General features: G+C 41.1%; 1 protein-coding gene across 6 annotated transcripts in view; it reads left to right on the forward strand.

Moving 5' to 3' along the window:
- Positions 1 to 2,791: 2,791 nt before the first annotated feature.
- Positions 2,792 to 21,726, forward strand: part of LOC132406000 (leucine-rich repeat and IQ domain-containing protein 4-like) — a 155,712-nt gene continuing 136,777 nt past the window's right edge. For 2 of the 6 annotated variants that reach the window (XM_059991114.1, XM_059991154.1), the window contains exons 1-3: positions 2,951 to 3,534; positions 7,354 to 8,409; positions 20,307 to 20,480. In XM_059991114.1, coding sequence (XP_059847097.1) covers positions 3,427 to 3,534; positions 7,354 to 8,409; positions 20,307 to 20,480 — 1,338 coding nt within the window. In that variant the 5' untranslated portion in view covers positions 2,951 to 3,426. Of the gene's footprint in view, positions 2,864 to 2,950; positions 3,535 to 7,353; positions 8,410 to 20,306; positions 20,481 to 21,726 lie in introns of those variants that run through there. The other 4 variants (XM_059991131.1, XM_059991145.1, XM_059991121.1 and 1 more) reach the window with 4 other exon arrangements.

Consider the following 21,726-nt stretch of genomic DNA (forward strand, 5'->3'; position numbering starts at 1 on the left):
GAGTCTCTAGGAAATTTCGCATCTGGCACCCAGAGCAGAACATTGGTTCTGTAGACATGCCCCTTATTCTCTCTGGAGTTAAATAAGGAATGAACTTACCTAGCTTTGTTGGGCCAAAACCTTACTACTCTGACTCAAGGCAACTCTGCTCCCATGGTTACCACTCCACTAGGTGATACAGACTAGGTTTTTTAAAGCTTTGTTGGAGCTGTGTGGAAAGCCTCCTGTTGTCTCTGTGCAGTGCTCCAATCTGAGTTTTTCAAGGAGGTGACAACTTTTATTTATTTATTGAGATATAATGTGGAATAGGCCCTTTCAACCCTTTGAGCTACACCGCCCAGCAAACCCCCAATTTAATCTTACTCTAATCATGGGGCAATTTAGAATGACTAATTAACCTACCAGTAGGTCCATCTTTGGACCGTGGGAGGAAATTGAAGCAACAGGAGGAAACACACGGTTACGGGGAGAAAATACAAACTCTTTGCAGGCAGCACAGGAATTGAACCCAGATTGCATGTTCTGTAAAGTATATTACTGTGCTGCCCCTGTTTATGGTCTTAAACAGCAGAACAATACTGGCTCTCCTCCAGTCTTCTGGTACTTTTCCTGTCACTAACGATAATTTAAATTGCTAAGACACCGGCAATTTCTGAACGTCTCCAATAGCGTCCAAGGGAACACCTTGTCAAGCTCTGGGATTTGTGCACCCTGATTTGCCTCAGAGCAGCGAACACCTCCTCCTCGGTAACCTGTACAGGGTCCATGAAGTTGATTCCGCTTTGCCTCACTTCTATAGACTCTGCGTCCATCTCCTGAGTAAATACAGATACAAAAAAATAATTTCAGATCTCCCTCATCTTTTTTGACTCCACACATGGATTACTATTCTGATCTTCCAGAAGACCAATTTTGTTTCTTACAATCTTTTTGCTCTTATCTGTAGAATCGTTTGGGATTATCCTTCAACTTGTCTGCTAAGGCCTTCTGAATTCTTTGTGTTCTCTTGCATTTCTTATTCTCCAGAAGCATCTAATTTGTATCCACCTCCCTATACCAGCTATGCATCTTTTTTTTCTCTTAACCAGGGCCTCAATATCTCGTGAGACCCAATGTTCCCTACATTTGTTATCTTTACCTTTTATTCTGACAGGCATATACAGGCTTTGTACTCTAAAAATTTCACTTTTGAAGGCCTCCCAAACACGAAGTACACCTTTTCCAGAAGACAGCCTATCCCAATCCGTACTTGCCAGATCATTTCTGATACCATCAAAATTGACCTTTCTCCCATTTGGAATCTCAACCTATGGGACCAGATCTATCTTTATACATAATTACTTTGAAACTAATGGCATTGTGATCACTTCAAAAGCATAATTATAAAGGTAGAGCAGATGATGGAGTTTTTTTTTTGGACTTTGATGAGGCTCCTCACGTGGTGGGCTCATTCAGAATGTTAGGAGTCATGGGATCCAGGGAAACATGGCAGTGTATGTGGATTCATAGAAGCACTGAAAACCTACAACACAATATGGGCCCATCAGTCCACAAAGCCGTGCTGAACATGTCCTTACCTGAGAAATTACCTCGGGTTACCCATAGCCCTCTATTTTTCTAAGCTCCATGTACCTATCCAAAAGTCTCTTAAAAGACCCTATCGTATCCGCCTCCACCACCGTTGCTGGCAGCCCATTCTACGCACTCACCACTCTCTGCGTTAAAAACTTACCCCCGACATCTCTGCACTTACTCCCCAGCAGCTTAAACCTGTGTCCTCTTGTGGGAACCATTTCAGCCCTGGGAAAAAGCCTCTGACTATCCACGTGATTGATCCCTCTCAACATCTCACACACTTCTATCAGGTCACCTCTCATCCATCATCGCTCCAAGAAAGCAAGATTCGGAGTAACACACACAAATTGAAGGAAGAACTCAGCAGGCCAGGCAGCACCTATGGAAAAGACTTTTCCGGCCGAAACCCTTCATCGAGGCATGGCCTGCGGAGTTCCTCCAGCATTTTGTGTTGCTTGGATTTGCAGCACATTCAGATTTTCTCTCGTTTGTATGAATTCGGAATTGGCTTGCCTGCAACGGTAGAGGGTGGTTGTAGATAGAGCGTATTCTGCCTGGAAGTAGGTGTGATGCACCATCAATAACTCACACTGAGACGTAAGGCGAGATAGCGGCTTTTATTGACTGGAAGAAGGAACCAGGAGTGAGTGACCATCGTACTTTGTCCTGGAGACTGAGGCCGAGCGTCAGGCCTCAGATCGCCTTTATACAGGGGTCTGTGGGAGGAGCCACAGGAGCAGTCAGCAGGGGGCGTGTCCACAGGGGCCTGTGGGAGGAGCCACAGGAGCAGTCAGCAGGGGGCGTGTCCACAGGGGCCTGTGGGAGGAGCCACAGGAGCAGTCAGCAGGGGGCGTGTCCACAGGGGCCTGTGGGAGGAGCCACAGGAGCAGTCAGCAGGGGGCGTGTCCACAGGGGTCTGTGGGAGGAGCCACAGGAGCAGTCAGCCGGGGGCGTGTCCACAGGGGCCTGTGGGAGGAGCCACAGGAGCAGTCAGCAGGGGGCGTGTCCCGACAGGCACATAGTTCACCACAAGGTGTTCCACAATGACCCGTTTTCGTTGTGAGTTTTATAAATGAATTAAATGAGGAAATAAAAAGGTATATAGGTTAGTTTGTCCAGACACCAAGGTAAGAGTTGTGGATAGTCGCACCTACATGGTTAGCCGCGCGCCGGCTCCGCCCTCTGTGACGTCAGCGGAGGTTCCGTCCGGTTCCATGGAAACCGCTATCGGCGTCTCACCGGAAGTAACCTCCTGCGAAGGGGCGAGTGGTGAGGAGGAAAAACAGGAGTACGAGGAGGGTAGGGGGAGAGGGAGAGGGAGGGGGAGGGGGAAGGATGGTGGAGGGGGGGCTGGGGGACGGGTTGCACTTGAACCGCAAGGGGGCCAATATCCTGACGGGGAGATTTGCTAAGGAGAGTTTAAACTAGAATTGTTGGGGGGTGGGAACCGAACTGAATAGACTGGGGAAGAGGAGGTTGGCTCACAAATAGAGAAAGCTTGTAGACAGTGCGAGAGGGAGGATAGGGACGCGCTCAGACCGAAGGTCTATTTTAACGCAAGGCAATACGGGGAGAAAAGATGAGGTTCGAAGGTAAGCTAGTCAAGAATATAAAGGAGGATAGTAAAAGCTTCTTTAAATATGTGAAGAGGAAAAAAAAGTTAAGACCAAAGTTGGGCCCTTGAAGGCAGAAACGGGCGAATTTATTATGGGGAACAAGGAAATGGCAGACGAGTTGAACAGGTACCTTGGATCTGTCTTCCTAGGGAAGACTCAGACAATCTTCCAAACGTAAGTGGCTAGAGGACCTAGGGTAACAGAGAAACGGAAGAAAATTCATATTAGGCAGAAAATGGTGTTGGGTAGACTGATGGAACTGAAGACTGATAAATCCCCGGGGCCTGATGGTCTGCATCCCAGGGTACTTGAGGAAATGGCTCTGGAAATCGTGGATGCATCGGTAATCATTTTCCAATGTTCTATAGATTCAGGATAAGTTCCTGAGGATTGGAGGATAGCTAATATTATCCCACTTTTTAAGAAAAGAGGAAGAGAGAAAAAATTATAGACCAGTTAGCCTGACATCAATGGTGGGGAAGATGCTGGAGTCAATTATAAAAGATGAAATAGTGGCACATTTGGATAGCAGTAACAGGATCAGTCTGAGTCAGCATGGATTTACGAAAGGGAAATCATGCTTGACTAATCTTCTGAAATTTTTTGAGGATGTAACTATGAAAATGGACAAGGGCGAGCCAGTGGGTGTAGTGTACCTGGACTTGCAGAAAGCCTTTTATAAGGGCCCACATAGGAGATTAGTGGGCAAAATTAGAGCACATGATATTGGGGGTAGGGCACTAACATGGATAGAAAATTGGTTGGCAGACAGGAAACAAAGAGTAGGGATTAATGGGTCCTTTTCAGAATGGCAGGCAGTGACTAGTGGGGTACTGCAAGGCTCAGTGCTGGGACCGTAGCTATTTACAATATGCATTAATGATTTAGATGAAGGGATTAAAAGTAACATTAGCAAATTTGCAGATGACACAAAGCTGGGTGCCATCAGCAAATTTACCAACCCATCCCTCCACTTCTTCATCCAGGTCATTTATAAAAATCATGAAGAGTAGGGGTAGTAGTGTGAAATATGAGGAGGATGTTAGGAGAATGCAGGGTGACTTGGACAAGGTTGGGTGAGTGGGCAGATACATAGCAGATGCAGTTTAATGTGGATAAATGTGAGGTTATCCACTTTGGTGGCAAGAACAGGAAGGCAGATTACTATCTGAATGGTGTCAAGTTTGGAAAAGGGGAAGTACAACTAGGTGTCCTTGTTCAAAGGTCACTGAAAGTAAGCATGCAGGTACAGCAGGCAGTGAAGAAAGCTAATGGCATGTTGGCCTTCATAACAAGCAGAGTTGAGTATAGGAGCAAAGAGGTCCTTCTGCAGTTGTACAGGGCCCTGGTGAGACCACACCTGGAGTACTGTGTTCAGTTTTGGTCTCCAAATTTGAGGAAGGACATTCTTGCTATTGAGTGAGTGCAGCATAGGTTCACGAGGTTGATTCCCAGGATGGCGGGACTGTCATATGTTGAAAGATTGGAGCGACTGAGCTTGTATACACTGGAATTTAGAAGAATGAGAGGGGATCTGATTGAAATATATAAGATTATTAAGGGATTGGGCATGCTAAAGGCAGGAAACATATTCCCGATGTTGGGGGAGTCCAGAACCAGAGGCCACAGTTTAAGAATAAGGGGTAGATCATTTAGAACAGAGTTGAGTAAAAACTTTTTCACCCAGAGAGTTGCGGATCTATGGAATGCTCTGCCTCAGAAGGCAGTGGAGGCCAATTTTCTGGATGCTTTCAAGAAAGAGTTAGATAGAGCTCTTAAAGATAGTGGAGTCGAGGGATTTGGAGAGAAGGCAGGGGTACTGATTGTAGATGATCAGCCATGATCACATAGAATGGTGGTGCTGGCTTGAAGGGCTGAATGGCCTACTCCTGCACCTATTGTCTATTGTCAAGGAGTGTTGTGAACAAATCGGATGAGCTTAGAGCGTGGATCAGTACTTGGAGATATAATGTGGTGGCCATTACAGAGACTTGGATGGCTCAGGGACAGGAATGGTTACTTCAAGTCCCAGGTTTTAGATGTTTCAGAAAGGACAGGGAGGGAGGCTAAAGAGGTGGGGGCATGGCACTGTTGATCAGAGATAGTATCACGGCTGCGAAAACGGTAGACACCATGGAGATGGTCTATGGAGTCTCTGTGGTTGAGGTTAGGAACAGGAAGGAGTCAACTTTACTGAGTGTTTTTTATAGGCCGCCCAGTAGTAACAGGGATATCGAGGAGCAGATAGGGAAACAGATCCTGAAAAGGTGTAATGATAACAGAGTTGTCATGATGGGAGATTTTAATTTCCTAAACATCAATTGGCATCTCCCTAGAGCAAGAAGTTTAGTTGGGGTGGAGTTTGTTAGGTGTGTTCAGGAAGGTTTCTTGACACAATATGTAGATAAGCCTACAAGAGGAGAAGCTGTACTTGATTTGGTATTGGGAAATGAACCTGGTTTGGTGTCAGATCTCTCAGTGGGAGAGCATTTTGGAGATAGTATTGGAGAGAGATAGGAACAGACAAGTTAGAAAAGCATTTAATTGGAGTAAGGGGAATTATGAGGCTATCAGGCAGGAAATTGGAAGCTTAAATTGGGAACAGATGTTCTCAGGGAAAAGTATGGAAGAAATGTGGCAAATGTTCGGGGATGTTTGTGTGGAGTTCTGCATAGGTACATTCCAATGAGACAGGGAAGTTATGATAGGGTACAGGAACCGTGGTGTACAAAGGCTGTAATAAATCTAGTCAAGCAGAAAAGAAAAGATTACAAAAGGTTCAGAGAGCTAGGTAATGTTAGAGATCTAGAAGATTATAATATTAATAGGAAGGAGCTTAAGAAGGAAATTAGGAGAGCCAGAGGGGGCCATGAGAAGGCCTTGGTGGGCAGAATTAAGGAAAACCCCAAGGTATTCTACATGTATGTGAAGAGTAAGAGGATAAGACGTGAAAGAATAGGACCTATCAAGTGTGACAGTGGGAAAGTGTGTATTGAACTGGAGTAAATAGCAGAGGTACTTAATGAATACTTTATTTCAGTATTCACTATGGAAAAGGATCTTGGTGATTGTAGTTATGACTTGCAGCAGACTGAAAATCTTGAGCATGTAGATATTAGGAAAGAGGATGTGCTGGAGCTTTTGGAAAGCATCAAGTTGGATAAGTCGCTGGGACTGGATAGATGTACCCCAGGCTACTGTGGGAGGTGAGGGAGGAGTTTGCTGAGCCTTTGGCGATTATCTTTGCATCATCAATGGTGACGGGAGAGGTTCCAGAGGATTGGAGGGTTGCGGATGTTGTTCCCTTATTCAAGAAAGGGAGTAGAGATAGCCCAAGAAATTGTAGACCAGTGAGTCCTACCTCAGTAGTTGGTAAGTTGATGGAGAAGATCCTGAGAGGCAGGATTTATGAACATTTGCAGAGGTATAATATGATTAGGAATAATCAGCATGGCTTTGTCAAGGGCAGGTCGTGCCTTACGAGCCTGACTGAATTTTTTGAGGATGTGACTAAACACATTAATGAAGGGAGAGCAGTAGATGTAGTGTATATGGATTTCGGCAAGGCATTTGATAAGGTACCCCATGCAAGGCTTATTGAGAAAGTAAGGAAGCATGGGATCCAAGGGGACATTGCTTGAGAAGGTTCAATTGCTCTGCATTCAGAATGAGGTAGTAAATTGGATTAAACATTGAATTTGTAGGAGAAGCCGGAAAGTTGGTGTAGATCTTTGCCTCTGTCACTGGAGGCCTGTTACTAGTGGTTTGCTGCAGGGATCAGTGCTGGTTCTGTTGTTGCTTGTCATCTGTATCAATGATGTTGATGATGATCTGGTTAACTGGATCAGCAAATTTGCGGATGTCACCAAGACTGGGGGAGTAGTGGCCAGTGAGGAAGATAATGGCCTGCAGCAAGGTCTGGGTCAGCTGGAAAAATGGGAGTAGGCAGTTTAAATGGCTTGGCACGGACTTGATGAACGAAAGTGCCTATTTCTGTGCTGTACTTTTCTATAACCCTATGAATCTATGATGATGAACGTGGAATGGTGAAGGATGAGGTGGTCTAGGGTGGGGAGGGAATTTGGAAGTGCAATGATGGAAGTGTGGAATGGTGGGCTAGTATTCCTGTTCCTGGCTAGACTCATATGACTTCTGTTTCCAGATGTTGACTGTTGGACGGTGCAGAAGGCAGGCAGATATCAATTCTCAGGCAGTTGCATGTCTGTTGGGTACAGCCGAAACCAGCCCAGATGTTGTGCAGCTGCTGAGGGGCCACATATTGTTTCAGGACCTGGGAAACGCAGGGCTACATTTTATTCCACCTGCGGTCCTGCGTCTCCAGTACTTGGAGGAGCTACACCTGGAGGGGAATCAGATTGAGGAGATCCCAGCAGAGATTGGTTCACTACGAAGACTCAGGGTTTTGTACCTGAACAACAACAGCTTGAGCAGGATCTGTGATCAGCTTGTGGAGTGCCAGAACCTCCAGAGTTTGGATCTGAGTAACAATCCGCTGGATTGTGGTATCCCCACACAGGTACTATGCCATCTCCAGGCATTGCAGGAACTACGCTTGTCCAATCTGAATCTAGTGCAGCTTCCAGCCCAGATCTGTAAGAAACTGCATCACCTCCAGTTGCTGGGATTATCAGGGAACAGTCTGACAACCTTACCCTGTGAGATCAGGAACCTGACCCAACTGCAACAACTTCACTTGAAGAGCAACAAGTTGCATGGTTTGCCGCCAGGATTTTGCCAACTACTAAAGCTGGAAGTTTTGAATTTGAGACAGAATTTATTGAATTGTCTTCCTGATGATATTGGTTCTCTGAAAAACTTAAAGCATTTATACTTGAGCCACAACAAGCTCACAACCATGCCGGAATCCCTTGACAAATGTCTGAGTATGTGTGTATTAGATATTAGTGGAAATAGACTACATGCCAACGTCAAAGCATTGCCAGCCAGTTTGACTGAATTAGCTGTCTCTGATAATCAGCTTCACATATTTCCAACAGCTATCTGCAATTTGGCTGACTCCTTACAGCTCCTCTATTTGAAAAACATACAGTTAAAGAAATTAAGCTATTGTTTCTCCAATTTGACAGAAATTCGCTTCTTGGATCTCAGTCAAAATCTTTTTAGGTACTTCCCAAAGCAAATATGTGACCTGTCTCATTTGGAAATGCTCTCGCTGGATGACAATAAATTAAAAGAGGTACCAATCTTTATATCTGAGTATTCAAAACAGAGAAAGGTGAAATCAGGGAGGGGAATTGGCACCTTAGATATGAAACACAGGATGATTGAAATAGAGCACCAGGAAGAATGGAGGAACATGATGCCAAAGTCAATGTAAGAGTTCAAAAGAACTGAAGAAATAGAAGCAGGTGTCAGTATTTGGCTCCTTGTGCCTGGCCTGTTATTCAATAAAACATGGCTGATCTTTTAACCTTTCCTGATTGAACACATATCCCTTGACCATAATCAGTAACTGAGCCTCCATAACCTCTTCAGTAGACAATTCCCAATATTTTCTCCCTTCTGAAATTGGGAAATTTCTCCTCATTTCTACACCTGAATGACCAATTCATAACTTTGAAACTGGGACTCCTGGTTCTAGATACCCCGTTCACAAGAAGTGCCAGCACTTCATTCTGTCCTGTTTTAATCAGTAAGAATTTTATACATTTTAATTAGATCACCTCTGACTGTGAGGGGATAGAGTAGATTTTCCCTTTGTGGGTAACTAAAACAAGAGGCTATATGTGCAAGTAGAACGTACGTTGTACAGTGTAGATCATATTGTGCCGAACTAATTAAACAATTGCCACATCATTGTTAACTGTACTTTCTGCTCTCACTTCTAAAGGACCCGACGTTACTGTATGCTTCTCCACTTACACTCGGCCTTCCAAAGTGCAACCGCTCACACAAACACAGATTAAACTCTACTTGCTATTTGTCTGACTGTATCTGTAACTGATCCATATCCCATGCATCTTAAGTTAATAAGACATGGCCTGCCCCACAAAAAATCTATGTTGACTATCCCTAATAAACCCATGATTTTCCAATGAGAATAGATACTATTGGAAAAAATCCTGTCCAATAGTTCTCCTACCCCTGCCTTATAGTTTCCTGGATTAACCCTATTGGCCTTCTTAAACAAAAGAATAACTCTCCACTCTCCATTCCTCGGAATCTCACCTGTGGATAGAAAGGATGCAAATATCTTTGTCAACGCCTCTTACCTCTCTCAATAACCTAGGATAGGTTTGCATTAGACCATGGGAAGTTACAGTATCCACCTTACTGTCTCTCAATAGATCCAATACCACCAGCTATTTAATTCCAATGTTCCCTAAATTATTTGCAAACCCTCACACTGATTTCACTGTCCTCTGTGCCATTCTTGGTGAATGCTAATGAAAATTCCAGTGCCATTCTGTAAGGAGTCTGTACATCCTTCCCATAGAATGTGTGAGTGCTTTGGTTTCATCCTGTAGTCCAAAGATGTACCGGGTAGTTTAATTGGTTGTTATAAATTGTCCCATGATTAGGTTAGAGTTAAATCCACATAATGGTGCAGCTGGGGCACAGTGGCTTAAAGGGCCCACTTCACGCTTTATCACTAAACAAACAAATAAATACAATATTAATTTAGTTCCTTGCCTACATCCTCTTGCTCCAAATATAAATTTTCTCCATTATCTTGGTAGTACTATGTTCTCCCTATTTACGGTGCCTATAAAAATTATTTATCCCTCTTGAAAATTTTCATGTTTTGTTGTTTTACAACATTGAATCACTGTGGATTTAACTTGGCTTGTTTTTTGGCACTGGTCAGCATAAAAAGAATTTTTCATGCCAAAGTGAAAACAGATCTCGACAAGATTATCTAAATTCATTACAAATGTAAAACAGAAAATAATTGATTGCATAAGTATTCACTCCCTTCAAGTCAGTATTTAGTAGATGCACCTTTGGCAGCAATTACAGCCTTGACTCTGTGTAGATAGAGCCCTATCAGCTTTGCACATCTGGACACTGCAATTTTCCCCATTCTTTTTTACAAAACTGCTCAAGCTCTGAAAGATTGTATGGGGATTGTGAGTGAACAGCTGTTTTCAAGTCCAGCCACAAATTTTCAATTGCATTGAGGTCTGAGCTCTGAGTCTGAGTAGCTTTGGCTTTATGCTTGGGGTTATTGTGTTGTTGGAAAACAAATCTTCTCCAAAGTCACAGTTCTCTTGTAGACTGCATCAGGTTTTCCTTCAGGATTTCCCTGTATTTTGCAGCATTCATTTTGCCCTCTGTATTCACAGGGCTTGCAGCCACAGCTATGCTTCACAGTAGGGATGATGTGCTTTTGTTGATGTGCAGTATTTGGCTTACAACAAACAGTGTTTAGTCTAATGGTCAAAAAGCTCAATTTTGGTTTCATCAGACCATAGAACATTCTTCCAGCTGACTTCAGAGACTCCCACATGCCTTCTGGCAAACTCTAGCCAAGATTTAATGTGAGTCTTTTTCAACAGTGGCTTTCTCTTTACTACTCGGTCATAAAGCTGTGACTGGTGAAGCACCCGGACAACAGTTGTATACGCACTCTCTCCCATCTCAATCATTGAAGCTTGTAACTCCTTCAGAGTTGTCATAGGTGCCTTGATAGGCTCCCTCACTAGTCCCCTTAGTCCATAAGACAGGAGCAGAATTAGGCCATTCAGCCCATCAAGTCTGCTCCGCCATTCCATCATGGCTGATCCCAAATCCCACTCAACCCCATAGAAACATAGAAAATAGGTGCAGGAGTAGGCCATTCGGCCCTTCAAGCCTGCACTGCCAATCAGTATGATCATGGCTGATCATCCAACTCAAAACCCTGTACCTGCTTTCTCTCCATACCCCCTGATCCCTTTAGCCGCAAGGGCCATATCTAACTTCCTCTTAAATATAGCCAATGAACCGGCCTCAACTGTTTCCTGTGGCAGAGAATTCCACAGATTCACCACTCTCCGTGTGAAGAAGTTTTTCCTCATCTTGTTCCATAAACCTGCCTTCTCTCCATATCCTTTTATGCCCGGCCAATCAGGAAACTATCAATTTCCACTTTAAATATACTCATAGACTTGGCCTCCACTGCAGTCTGTAGCAGAGCGTTCCACAGATTCGCTACTTTCCAGCTAAAATAATTCCTCCTTACCTCTGTTCTAAACAGTCGCCCCTCAATTTTGAGGTTGTGCCTTCTAGTTCAGGATATCCCCACCATAGGAAACATCCTCTCCACATACACCTGATCCAGTCCTTTCAACATTCGGTGGGTTTCAATAAGATCCCCCCCCATATTCTTTTAAATTCAGTGAATACAGGTTCAAAGTGGCCAACCGCTCTTTATACGTTAACCCGTTCTTTCCCAGAATCATCCTTGTGAACCTCCTCTGGATTATCTCCAATGACAACACATTCTCTCTGCGAGAAATATGAGGCCCTAAACTGTTGACAATACTCCCAAGTACAGCCTGACTAGTGTCTTATATATATATATATATATATATATTCAGGATTATTTCCTTGCTTTTATATTCTATTCCCCTTGAAATAAATGTCAACATTGCGTCTGCCGCCTTTACCCACAGATTCAACCTTCTTGGAGTCTCACACGATGGCTCACAAGTCCCTCGCCACTTCTGATGTTTGAATCTTCTCCCCATTTAGATAACAGTCTGCACTATTGTTCCTTTTACCAAAACGTATTATCATACATTTCCAACACTATTTCATCTGCCAATTTTTTCCCCGTTCTTCCAATTTGTCTCAGTCTTGATGCAATCACCTTGCTTCCTCAACACTACCTACCCCTCCACCTATCTTTATATCATCCTCAAACTTTGCCATAAAGCCATCAATTGCATTATCTAAAATCACTGACAATGTGAAAAGCAACAGTCCCAATATTGACCCCTGAGGAACATCATTAGTCACCAGCAGCCAACCAGAAAAGTCCCCCTTTATTCCCACTCACTGCCTCCTGCCTGTCAGTCATTTCATCCATGCCAGTATCTTTCCTAATGCCGTAGGATTTTATAGACAATAGGTGCAGGAGTAGGCCATTTGGCCCTTCAAGCCAGCACCACTATTCAATGTGATCATGGCTGATCATCCACAATCAGTACCCCATTCCTGCCTTCTCTCCATATCCCTTGACTCCACTATCTTTAAGAGCTCTATCTAATTCTTTCTTGAAAGCATCTAGAGAATTTACCTCCACTGCCTTCGGAGGCAGAGCATTCCATAGATTTTATCTTAGTAAGCAGTATCAAATATCTTCTGCAAATCCAGGTAAATTACATCCTCACCCTCTCTTTTGTCCAACCTACTTGTTAAGTCCTCGAAAGCTCTTAACAGATTTGTCAGGCAAGATTTCCCTTTACAGAAACCATGCTGACTTGGCTCATTTTATCATTAGTCTCCAAGTACCTTCAAACCTCATCCCTGATGCCTCAAGTGCAGCACCTATCACCCTTCTTCCATGGTCACTCAGTTTTTGACAATGGCCTGCTTTTGTAAGATTTACAGTTGTACTTAACTATACTCTGAGGGATATTCAGTGACTTTGAAATCTTCTTGTATCCATCTCCTGACTTGTGCTTTTCAATAAACTTTTCATGGAGTTGCTTGAAGTGTTCTTTTGTCTTTGCAGTGTATTTTTTGCCAGTAAGCTGACTCACCAGCAGTTGGACCTCCAGATACAGTTGTATTTTTACTACAATCATTTGAAACACCTGGACTACACACAGTGATCTTCATTTTACTAATTATATGACTTCTAAATCCAATTATCTGCACCAGTGATGATTTGATGTGTCATATTAGTGGGGGCAAATATGCAATCAATTATTTTGTGTGTTATATTTGTAATTAGATTGTTTTCTGTCTACAAGGTGATCTTTTTCTGTTGATCAGTGTCAAAAATGCCAAATTAAATTCATTGTTGTAAAACAATAAAACATGAAAATTTTGAGGGGGGGGGGTATGTGGATACTGTGCCTTTTGATTTTTAATATATGTATGGATAAATGCCTTGAGATTTTCCTTAATCCTACTCACCAAGGAATTTAAGTACGCCTTATGTGCCTTCTGATTCTCTGCTCTGGTTTTTTCTTGCTTTGTTTATATTCCTTAAGGATCCGGTCTAATTTAAGTGTTGCAGTAATACTGCATGAACAGGACCTTTGGCCAACAACATCAATTTAAACTAGTCCTATTTGTGTTTGGTCCATATTTCCCCGAAATCTTTTCTATCCATGTACTGTCCAGGTGTCTTTTAAATGTTGCTATTGTACCTGCCTCAGTGAGGTACAACAGGGCAATTCAGTCCACATATGTATCACCCTTTTAAATCTTTTTTTTCCTTTCACCCTAAACCTATACCCTCTAGTTTTCAATTCCCTATCTATGATTTTGTACACCTCTGTAAGATCACCCTTCAGTCTCTAGTGCTCCAACGAGTAAAAACCCTGAAGACACACACTCATTGGTTAGGAATAGCTTCTTCCAGTCTGCCATCAGATTTCAGAATGGTCCATGAATGCTATCTTTTCCACTATTTAGTTACTTTGGTAATTTATAGATTTTATGTCTTTGCACTGTCCTCTTGCCATAAACAATAAATTTCATGTCTGCATCAGTGATGATCATTTTGATTCTGAAGCCCCAGCCTGTCCATTCTCTCCCTGGCTTATCAAATGTTGAAAGGCCTAGATAGAGTGAATGTGGAGTGTATGTTTCCTTTCATGGGTGAGTTGAAGTCCAGAGGGCACAGTCTCAGAATAAAGGAAGATCCCTTTAGAACAGAGATGAGGGACTTCCAGTAAGATGGCGATTGTTCAGTTGCTCCGAACTTTTGCTCCATCATTCTTCCTATCTTTGCACTATATGTCTCCCTTCTTAAACCTTAATTAGGTATTTTATTAGTTCTCTTTTACCTGCCTGCGAACACATCTATCTTATAATGGCTACCAAAAGTACTAAAACCAGGAAAAAGGAAACTTCTACGGCTTTGCCGACTGACATTCTCACTGTTTTGGAACAACATCGACAAGATATTTTAATGGATTTTAGAAATGAATTTAGAACTTCTTTCAACCAGCTGGATTTCAAATTGGATCAGATCAATGCTAGAGTGGATGAACATGCTGAATATTTATCTCGCATTGTCTCAACTTCTGAAGATTTAAAACGTTCAATATCTTGAAACTCTCTGCTCCAACCTAGAGGAGAAGAACAGTAAACTTTTTTCCAAAATGGTGGATCTTGAAAACCGGAGCAGACATTGCAATCTACGAATTCTTGGTTTGCCAGAGGCCATCAAAAAGGGCTCTCCCGTTGAATTTTTTTCTGATTTTCTCTGTGAGATTTTTGGGAAAGAAATTCTTCCGACTCCACCTGAGCTTGAAAGGGCTCACAGAATGTATGTTCCCTGTGCAACTCTGGGTTCCCGTCCACGGCCGGTAATTTTGTGCTTTCATCAATACTAGGTGAAAAACCGTTTGATTATGGAGGCACGCTGCAGAGGTACTTTTGCTTTTCAAAATACGATCATTCGTTTTGTGGAGGATTATGCCCCCCCAGGTTCTGAAGAGGCGTGCTGAGTTTAAAGGTGTAATGAAAGTGCTTTTTGATCACAGATTCAGACCCTCTCTCCGAAATCCAGCCGATCTTCGAATTACGCTTACTACTGGAGATTATAAGTGGTTTAAATCAGTGAAGGAGGCTGATGCGTTTGTTGGAAGTCTTCCGGCCACCTCGTCTTCTTCGGAACCGGCCTGACCTTCTAAAATGGTTGATAAGTACTTCTCGAAGTTAAACTATTTTTCCCAAACTCAGACTTTACTTGAATAATTCAGACATTATCTATTGAAACTCTAAGGGCTGTAGTCAATCTCTCCCTGGACTTGGTGCGTTTTTTCTAAATAGATAATCTAAGTTTAATGTTTCCCTGCGGACTTTTAGATTGTACTTGTGTAATCTATTTTATTTTTGTATAACTTTATCTATTGAGTTCTACAATTGACTTTAACTTGTTTTGGAGGTTTGGAGTTTTTGTTGAAGGCCTCCCTGTTGGTTGATTCATAGTTTAAGTTTTGCTTTTTTTTCTGTAAATGGTTGATAAGTACTCTCTTTGAATTTGTAATTTCCCCCTTTTCTCCCTCCTTTTTTTTTCTTTTCTTTTAATCTTTTATAATTTTTCGCGGGTAGGTTAGTTTTAGTTTTCTTTTGATTTTCTTTGTATTAAGTTTTATACTTCTGTTGAAGTTGTTCCTATTTGTAATTCTGTTTTCTAGTGCATAAGTTAGTTATTATTTGCTATAGTATTTATACGGAACTTTTGTTAATGACACAGAACTGGAAGTCATACTTGGGTTAATTTTTTTGGTAGAGCTAGCTGCTTTTTTAGGTAGCCGTCTAGTTTTGGGTTGCGGGTGTGGAGTGGGTTCTCCAATTCCAACACTACTCACTGTTTCTTTTGTTTTCCTTTGTTATTCAGGACACGTCTCTGTTTTGATTCTACGGATCTATGTTTACATTTTTGCTCCCAGACTGTTATTGCACTGCTTGATTTTTTGTATGCCTGCTGCCTTCTATGCACTAACAATTGATAATGGTTAATACACTTAAACTTGTGAGCTGGAATGTAAAGGGATTGAATCATCCTGTTAAAAGAAGGAAGGTCTTCTCACATATTAAACAACTCAAAGCTGACATTGCTTTCCTTCAAGAAACTCATATTCGTAGTTTTGATAATTCTCGGCTTTTGTCAAAGTGGGTGGGTCAGCATTTTCATTTATCATTTGCCGCCAAAGCTGGGGGGGGGGGGGGTCTCCATCCTTATTAACTCAAATATTCCTTTTGAACTCCATAATAAGATATCTGATACAAATGGCCATTTTATTATTGTTTCTGGTAAATTATATAATACTAAAGTTGTACTAGCAAACCTGTATGCTCCCAATTTTGATGATGTTAATTATTTTAACGTTTTTTCTCCTCACTACCAGATTTAAACTCATATTCTCTTATACTGGCTGGCGATTTCAATTGTTGGTTAGATCCTAATTTGGATTGATCGTCCTCTGTTACTAGACTACCTACTAAATCTGCCTTAGTTATTCAATCTTTTCTCTCTAATTATGCTATTTCTGATATATGGCATTTCCTTCATCCTACTGAGAGAGACTATTCTTTTTTTTCACATGTTCACCATACCTTTACTAGAATTGACTACTTTTTACTCGATAATCAACTTATTCCATTTGTCTATTCTTGTGATTATCAGAGTAAACTGATTTCTGACCATGCCCCAATTACTTTGTCTTTAAATTTTCCTGGTCTCCCTCAGAGGAATAAACACTGGCGTTTTGACTCGACTTTATTATCGGATGATGATTTTCTAAAATTTATTAAGGATCAGATAACCTTTTATTTTAACACCAATACATCATCTGAAATGTCATCCCAGATTGTCTGGGATGCCATGAAAGCATATTTGAGGGGTCAAATAATCTCCTATACAGCAAATCTTAATAGAAAGTCCTGTGCAGATCGATTAGACCTCATTAATCAGATTAAAGAATTGGATCAACTGTATGTTCAAACTAAGAATCCTGAATTATACAAGAAGCGTGTAGAACAAACTAAATTTAATCTTTTGTCTACTCAACCTGTCGAACGCCAACTTCTTGAAAGTAAGAGTCGCTTTTATATTCACGGTGACAGATCTGGTAAATTTCTAGCCAATCAGCTGAGGCGTTCCAAAGCCAAACAACATATTACAAAGATCCGGAAGGAGAATGGAGACTTTACATCGGATCACTTAGAAATCAATGACTCATTTAAAAATTTTTATTCTCGACTTTATTCCTCTGAATCTCTGAATGAGAATATCTCTGTTGATCATTTTTTAAATAATCTGAACATTCCTTCGCTTTCATCTGATTTTAAAGCTAAACTTAATGCGCCTATATCATCAGAAGAAATATCTTTTGCAATCTCTGCATTGTCTTCAGGGAAATCTCTTGGACCTGATGGGTTCCCCGTAGAATTTTAAAAATCATTCTCTTCACTTCTTTCTCCTCAGTTATTCTCAGTATTATCTGATTCGTTTAATTACGGTAAATTGCCACCCTCTTTTAGTGAGGCATCTATTATTCTTTTATTAAAAAAGGGTAAAGATCCAACAGAGTTTTCCTCGTATAGGCCGATTTCTTTGCTTAATGTTGATGTTAAAATCTTGGCCAAAGTTTTGGCTTATGGATTAGAAACTGTTATTCCCTCTATTATTTCTGAGGATCAAACTGGTTTTATTAAAAACCGTCTTCCCTTTTTTAATATTCGGCGTTTATTTAACATTTTATATTCACCTCCAACTGGGATTCCTGAATGTGTTATTTCCCTTGATGCGGAGAAAGCATTTGATCGTATAGAGTGGAACTACCTTTTTGCAGTTTTAGAAAAATTTGACCTCGGTCAAAGTTTTATCTCTTGGATCAAGTTGCTGTATCTGTGTCCTACTGCCTCTGTTTTGACTAATTTTCAGAAATCCCAGTTATTTAACCTCAAATGTGGCACCCGTCAGGGATGCCCTTTAAGTCCCTTTCTCTTTGATTTGGCTATAGAACCTTTGGCGATAGCATTTCGAAATTGTCCTGAATTGACCAGGATTTGGAGAGGGGGTGTTGAGCATAAAGTTTCTCTTTATGCTGATGACTTATTACTTTTTCTTTCAAATCCGTCTGCATCCTTACCTCCAATGTTTTCACTTCTTGATCAGTTTAGCCAGTTCTCTGGCTATAAATTTAATTTACATAAGAGTGAACTTTTCCCAATTAATAAAGAAGCACAAGAATTAACATTCCGTGATCTCCCTTTTAAAGTAGTTCATAATCAATTATCTTAGGATTACAGTCACAAGGAAGTTTAAAGTTCTTTTTCATGAAAATTTTGCCAATCTTTCATATACTATAAAACAGAGTCTGTTACAATGGTCACCTCTATCTATGTCTTTGGTAGGTCGTATTAATGTTGTTAAAATGTATGTTCTCCCTAAACTTTTATATTTATTTCAATCAATCCCAATTTTTATTCCTAAAACTTTTTTGATTCCTTAGACTCTATTATTTTGTCATATCTGTGGAAGAATAAGCGCTCTAGAATTAATAAAGTTCATCTCCAAAAATCTAAAAAAGAGGGTGGCATGGCTTTACCTAACTTTCGTTTATATTATTGGGCAGCCAATATACGTTGTGCTACCTTTTGGTCTTTTTTCCATGGCCAACCCGAGTGCCCTAATTGGGTGGCAATGGAGTTGAGTTCCACTAAAGATTTATCTATTTCTGCACTTCTTGGCTCTGTACTCCCTAGTAGTTTGTCCAGATCAATTGTTAATCCTCTTGTTAGACACACTTTGCGTATATGGGCTCAGTTTAGGAAATTTTATGGTTTCTATGGTTTTTCCTTTTCTAGCCCTATCTTACATAATCACCTTTTTTTACCTACTACGTATGATTCAGCATTCCATGATTGGTATAGGAAGGGCATTAGACATTTTGAAGATCTTTTTATTGATAATCGCTTCGCATCTTTTCAACAGCTCTCTGCTAAGTTCAATCTGCCCAATGCTCATTTTTTTAGATATCTCCAAATTAGACACTTTATTAATCCTTTAATTCCTAATTTCCCTGAAATGCCTGAGAAAAATGTTATGGATTTCTTTCTTTCTATTAATCCACTAGGTAAAGGTTTAATATCATTGATTCGTGATAAATTAGCAGCCTTACGATGTGCCCCTGTGGATAAAATTAGAATGGCTAGGGAACATGACTTAAATACCTCCTTATCTGATGAGACTTGGGACTCGATTCTCAAATCGGTTAATTCAACCTCTCTCTGTGCTTGCCATTGTCTTTTACAGTTTAAGATTGTTCATAGAGCCCATATGTCTAAATCTAAACTATCTCGATTTTACCCTAATATTAGTCCTCTTTGTGATAAATGCAAAAGGGGCGAGGCCTCTCTCATTCATATATACTGGTTTTGTCCTAGCTCGGAGAAATTTTGGAAAGATGTCTTCATAACGTTATCGTATATCTGAATCACCACCTAGAACCTAACCCTTTAATTGCTTTGTTCGGTTTTTTGGGTGAGACAGATTTACGTCTGAGTTCCACTAAGTGTCGAATATTATCTTTTGCTTCTCTCCTGGCTAGACGTTTAATCCTCCTTAGATGGAGAGATGTTGCCCCGCCCACGCATGCTCAATGGCTTAACGATATTATGTCCTGTTTAGACCTTGAAAAAATGCATTATTCAGTTCTTAATTCGGATATAAAGTTCCATGAGGTCTGGGGACCTTTTATTGAGTACTTTCATAACCTTCCTCTTAACTAAGGTTTTTTTCTCGGACCCTTGCTTTCAGCTCCTTTTTTTGGTAGTAGGCATTAATATCTTCTGTTGCTAAGTGTATTTACAGTTTTGGGGGTTTGATTGTCCTGATTTATATTCTCTGTATTGTTTTGTGGTTGGTCTGGAGTTCTTTTTTTGTTGCGGGGCTTGGGGAGGATACTAATTTTACCTGTCTTCAATTTGGGTGCTTTCTCAATTATCTGTTTTTGTATTATATTATTATTGTATGTTTATTTTTGCACTGTGTTAATGTTCTTCATTTTGATCTGGGGTTGTTTTATCTGTAGCAATGTAGAAAATGTATAAAAAAACTAATAAAAAAAACAGAGATGAGGAAGAATTTCTTTAGCCAGAGAATAGTGAGTCTGTGGAGGCTAAGACACTGGGTATATTTAAAGTGGATTTTGATTAGTCAGAGCATCAAATATCATGGGGCAAAGATAGGAAAATGGAGCTGAGCGGGATAATAAATCAGCCATGATGGAATGACAGAGCAGGTTTGATGGGCCGAATAGCCTAATTCTGCTCCTATATCTTACAGTTATGGTAAGTCTTTTCGTTGAATCTAGGCGCATTCTCATTGTGATACAAGCAATCTTTTTACTCCTCAATGTTCTCAAGAAGGCAAATAAAACCTTATGTCATTTGTAGGTGGCTGCCGAAATAAGGAACTTAACTAAGCTGAAGATTCTTGGTCTGACTGGAAACAGGTTCCGGACTTTTCCACAGGAGATCTGCTTCATTGATTCTCTGGAGAAATTGTACTTGGGACAAGATCATGGGATAAAATTAATCCATGTACCTGAGGAGATCACCCACCTTGTGGTAAGAAGCTAAAGACTGTTGAGGTGTCTTCTCACTAATGTCTAGCTGGATCTGTAATGGGTAGATGGCTTTGGAGAACCATTCTCAGAAATGGTTGTAATTCACTCAGTTACTATCTGAGGCCCAAGGCTCCTCTAGGAAATGCTGGAACTTTAGAAAACTTATCAAACAAAAAGTTTAGGTTGGGGCCCAATATTTTGTTATTTGATGGGAAAGAGCTTTTTGGTCAGTAAAAAAAATGTGACAAATTAAAATTATTATGAACTTCCAAGCTGAACACTAATCAGTGTATTGAGCCACTGTAACACACTTACTCACTTAAGCACATGACCCCTACTGGGGCATAGGCTGCTGACAGCTGATCACTGGAGTCCTCTATCCTGGGCCAGCCTTTCAGGATGTTCCCAGGTGTATCCCATCTTCAAAGGTCTTTCCTTTCTCAGAAATAAGGTCTTCAAAGCTTCTGTTGGTGCTTCTGTAGCTCTGGGCTTTTACAGGATGGGATTGCTAGTCCCAGGCCCAAACTACCTCCTTTCACATACATTCTTGGGACTGTCCATAATAAGTAGTGGGTTACAAATGTTTGAGATAATTCTATGCCCAGTTATTCAGTGTATCCACAGGTAAAATTGATGGACTGTTGGGCAATAATAGAATCTGACAGAATGTAGATCAGGCTCTAATGTGAATGAAGCACAGGATATAACATATAACAATCACAGCACGGAAACAGGCCATCTCGGCCCTCCTAGTCCATGCCGAACACTTAATCTCACCTAGTCCCACCTACCCACACTCAGCCCATAACCCTACACTCTTTTCCTGTCCATATACCTATCCAATTTTACCTTAAGTGACACAACTGAACTGGCCTCTACTACTTCTACAGGAAGCTCATTCCACACAGCTATCACTCTTTGAGTAAAGAAATACCCCCTCGTGTTTCCCTTAAACTTCTGCCCCCTAACTCTCAAATCATGTCCTCTAGTTTGAATCTCCCCTACTCTCAATGGAAACAGCCTGTTCACGTCAACTCTATCTATCCCTCTCAAAATTTTAAATACCTCGATCAAATCCCCCCTCAACCTTCTACGCTCCAATGAATAGAAACCTAACTTGTTCAACCTTTCTCTGTAACTTAAGTGCTGAAACCCAGGTAACATCCTAGTAAATCGACTCTGCACTCTCTCTAATTTATTGATATCTTTCCTATAATTCGGTGACCAGAACTGTACACAATATTCCA

This window comes from Hypanus sabinus, chromosome 2, assembly GCF_030144855.1.
Source record: "Hypanus sabinus isolate sHypSab1 chromosome 2, sHypSab1.hap1, whole genome shotgun sequence".
NCBI classification, from domain to species: Eukaryota; Metazoa; Chordata; class Chondrichthyes; order Myliobatiformes; family Dasyatidae; genus Hypanus; species Hypanus sabinus.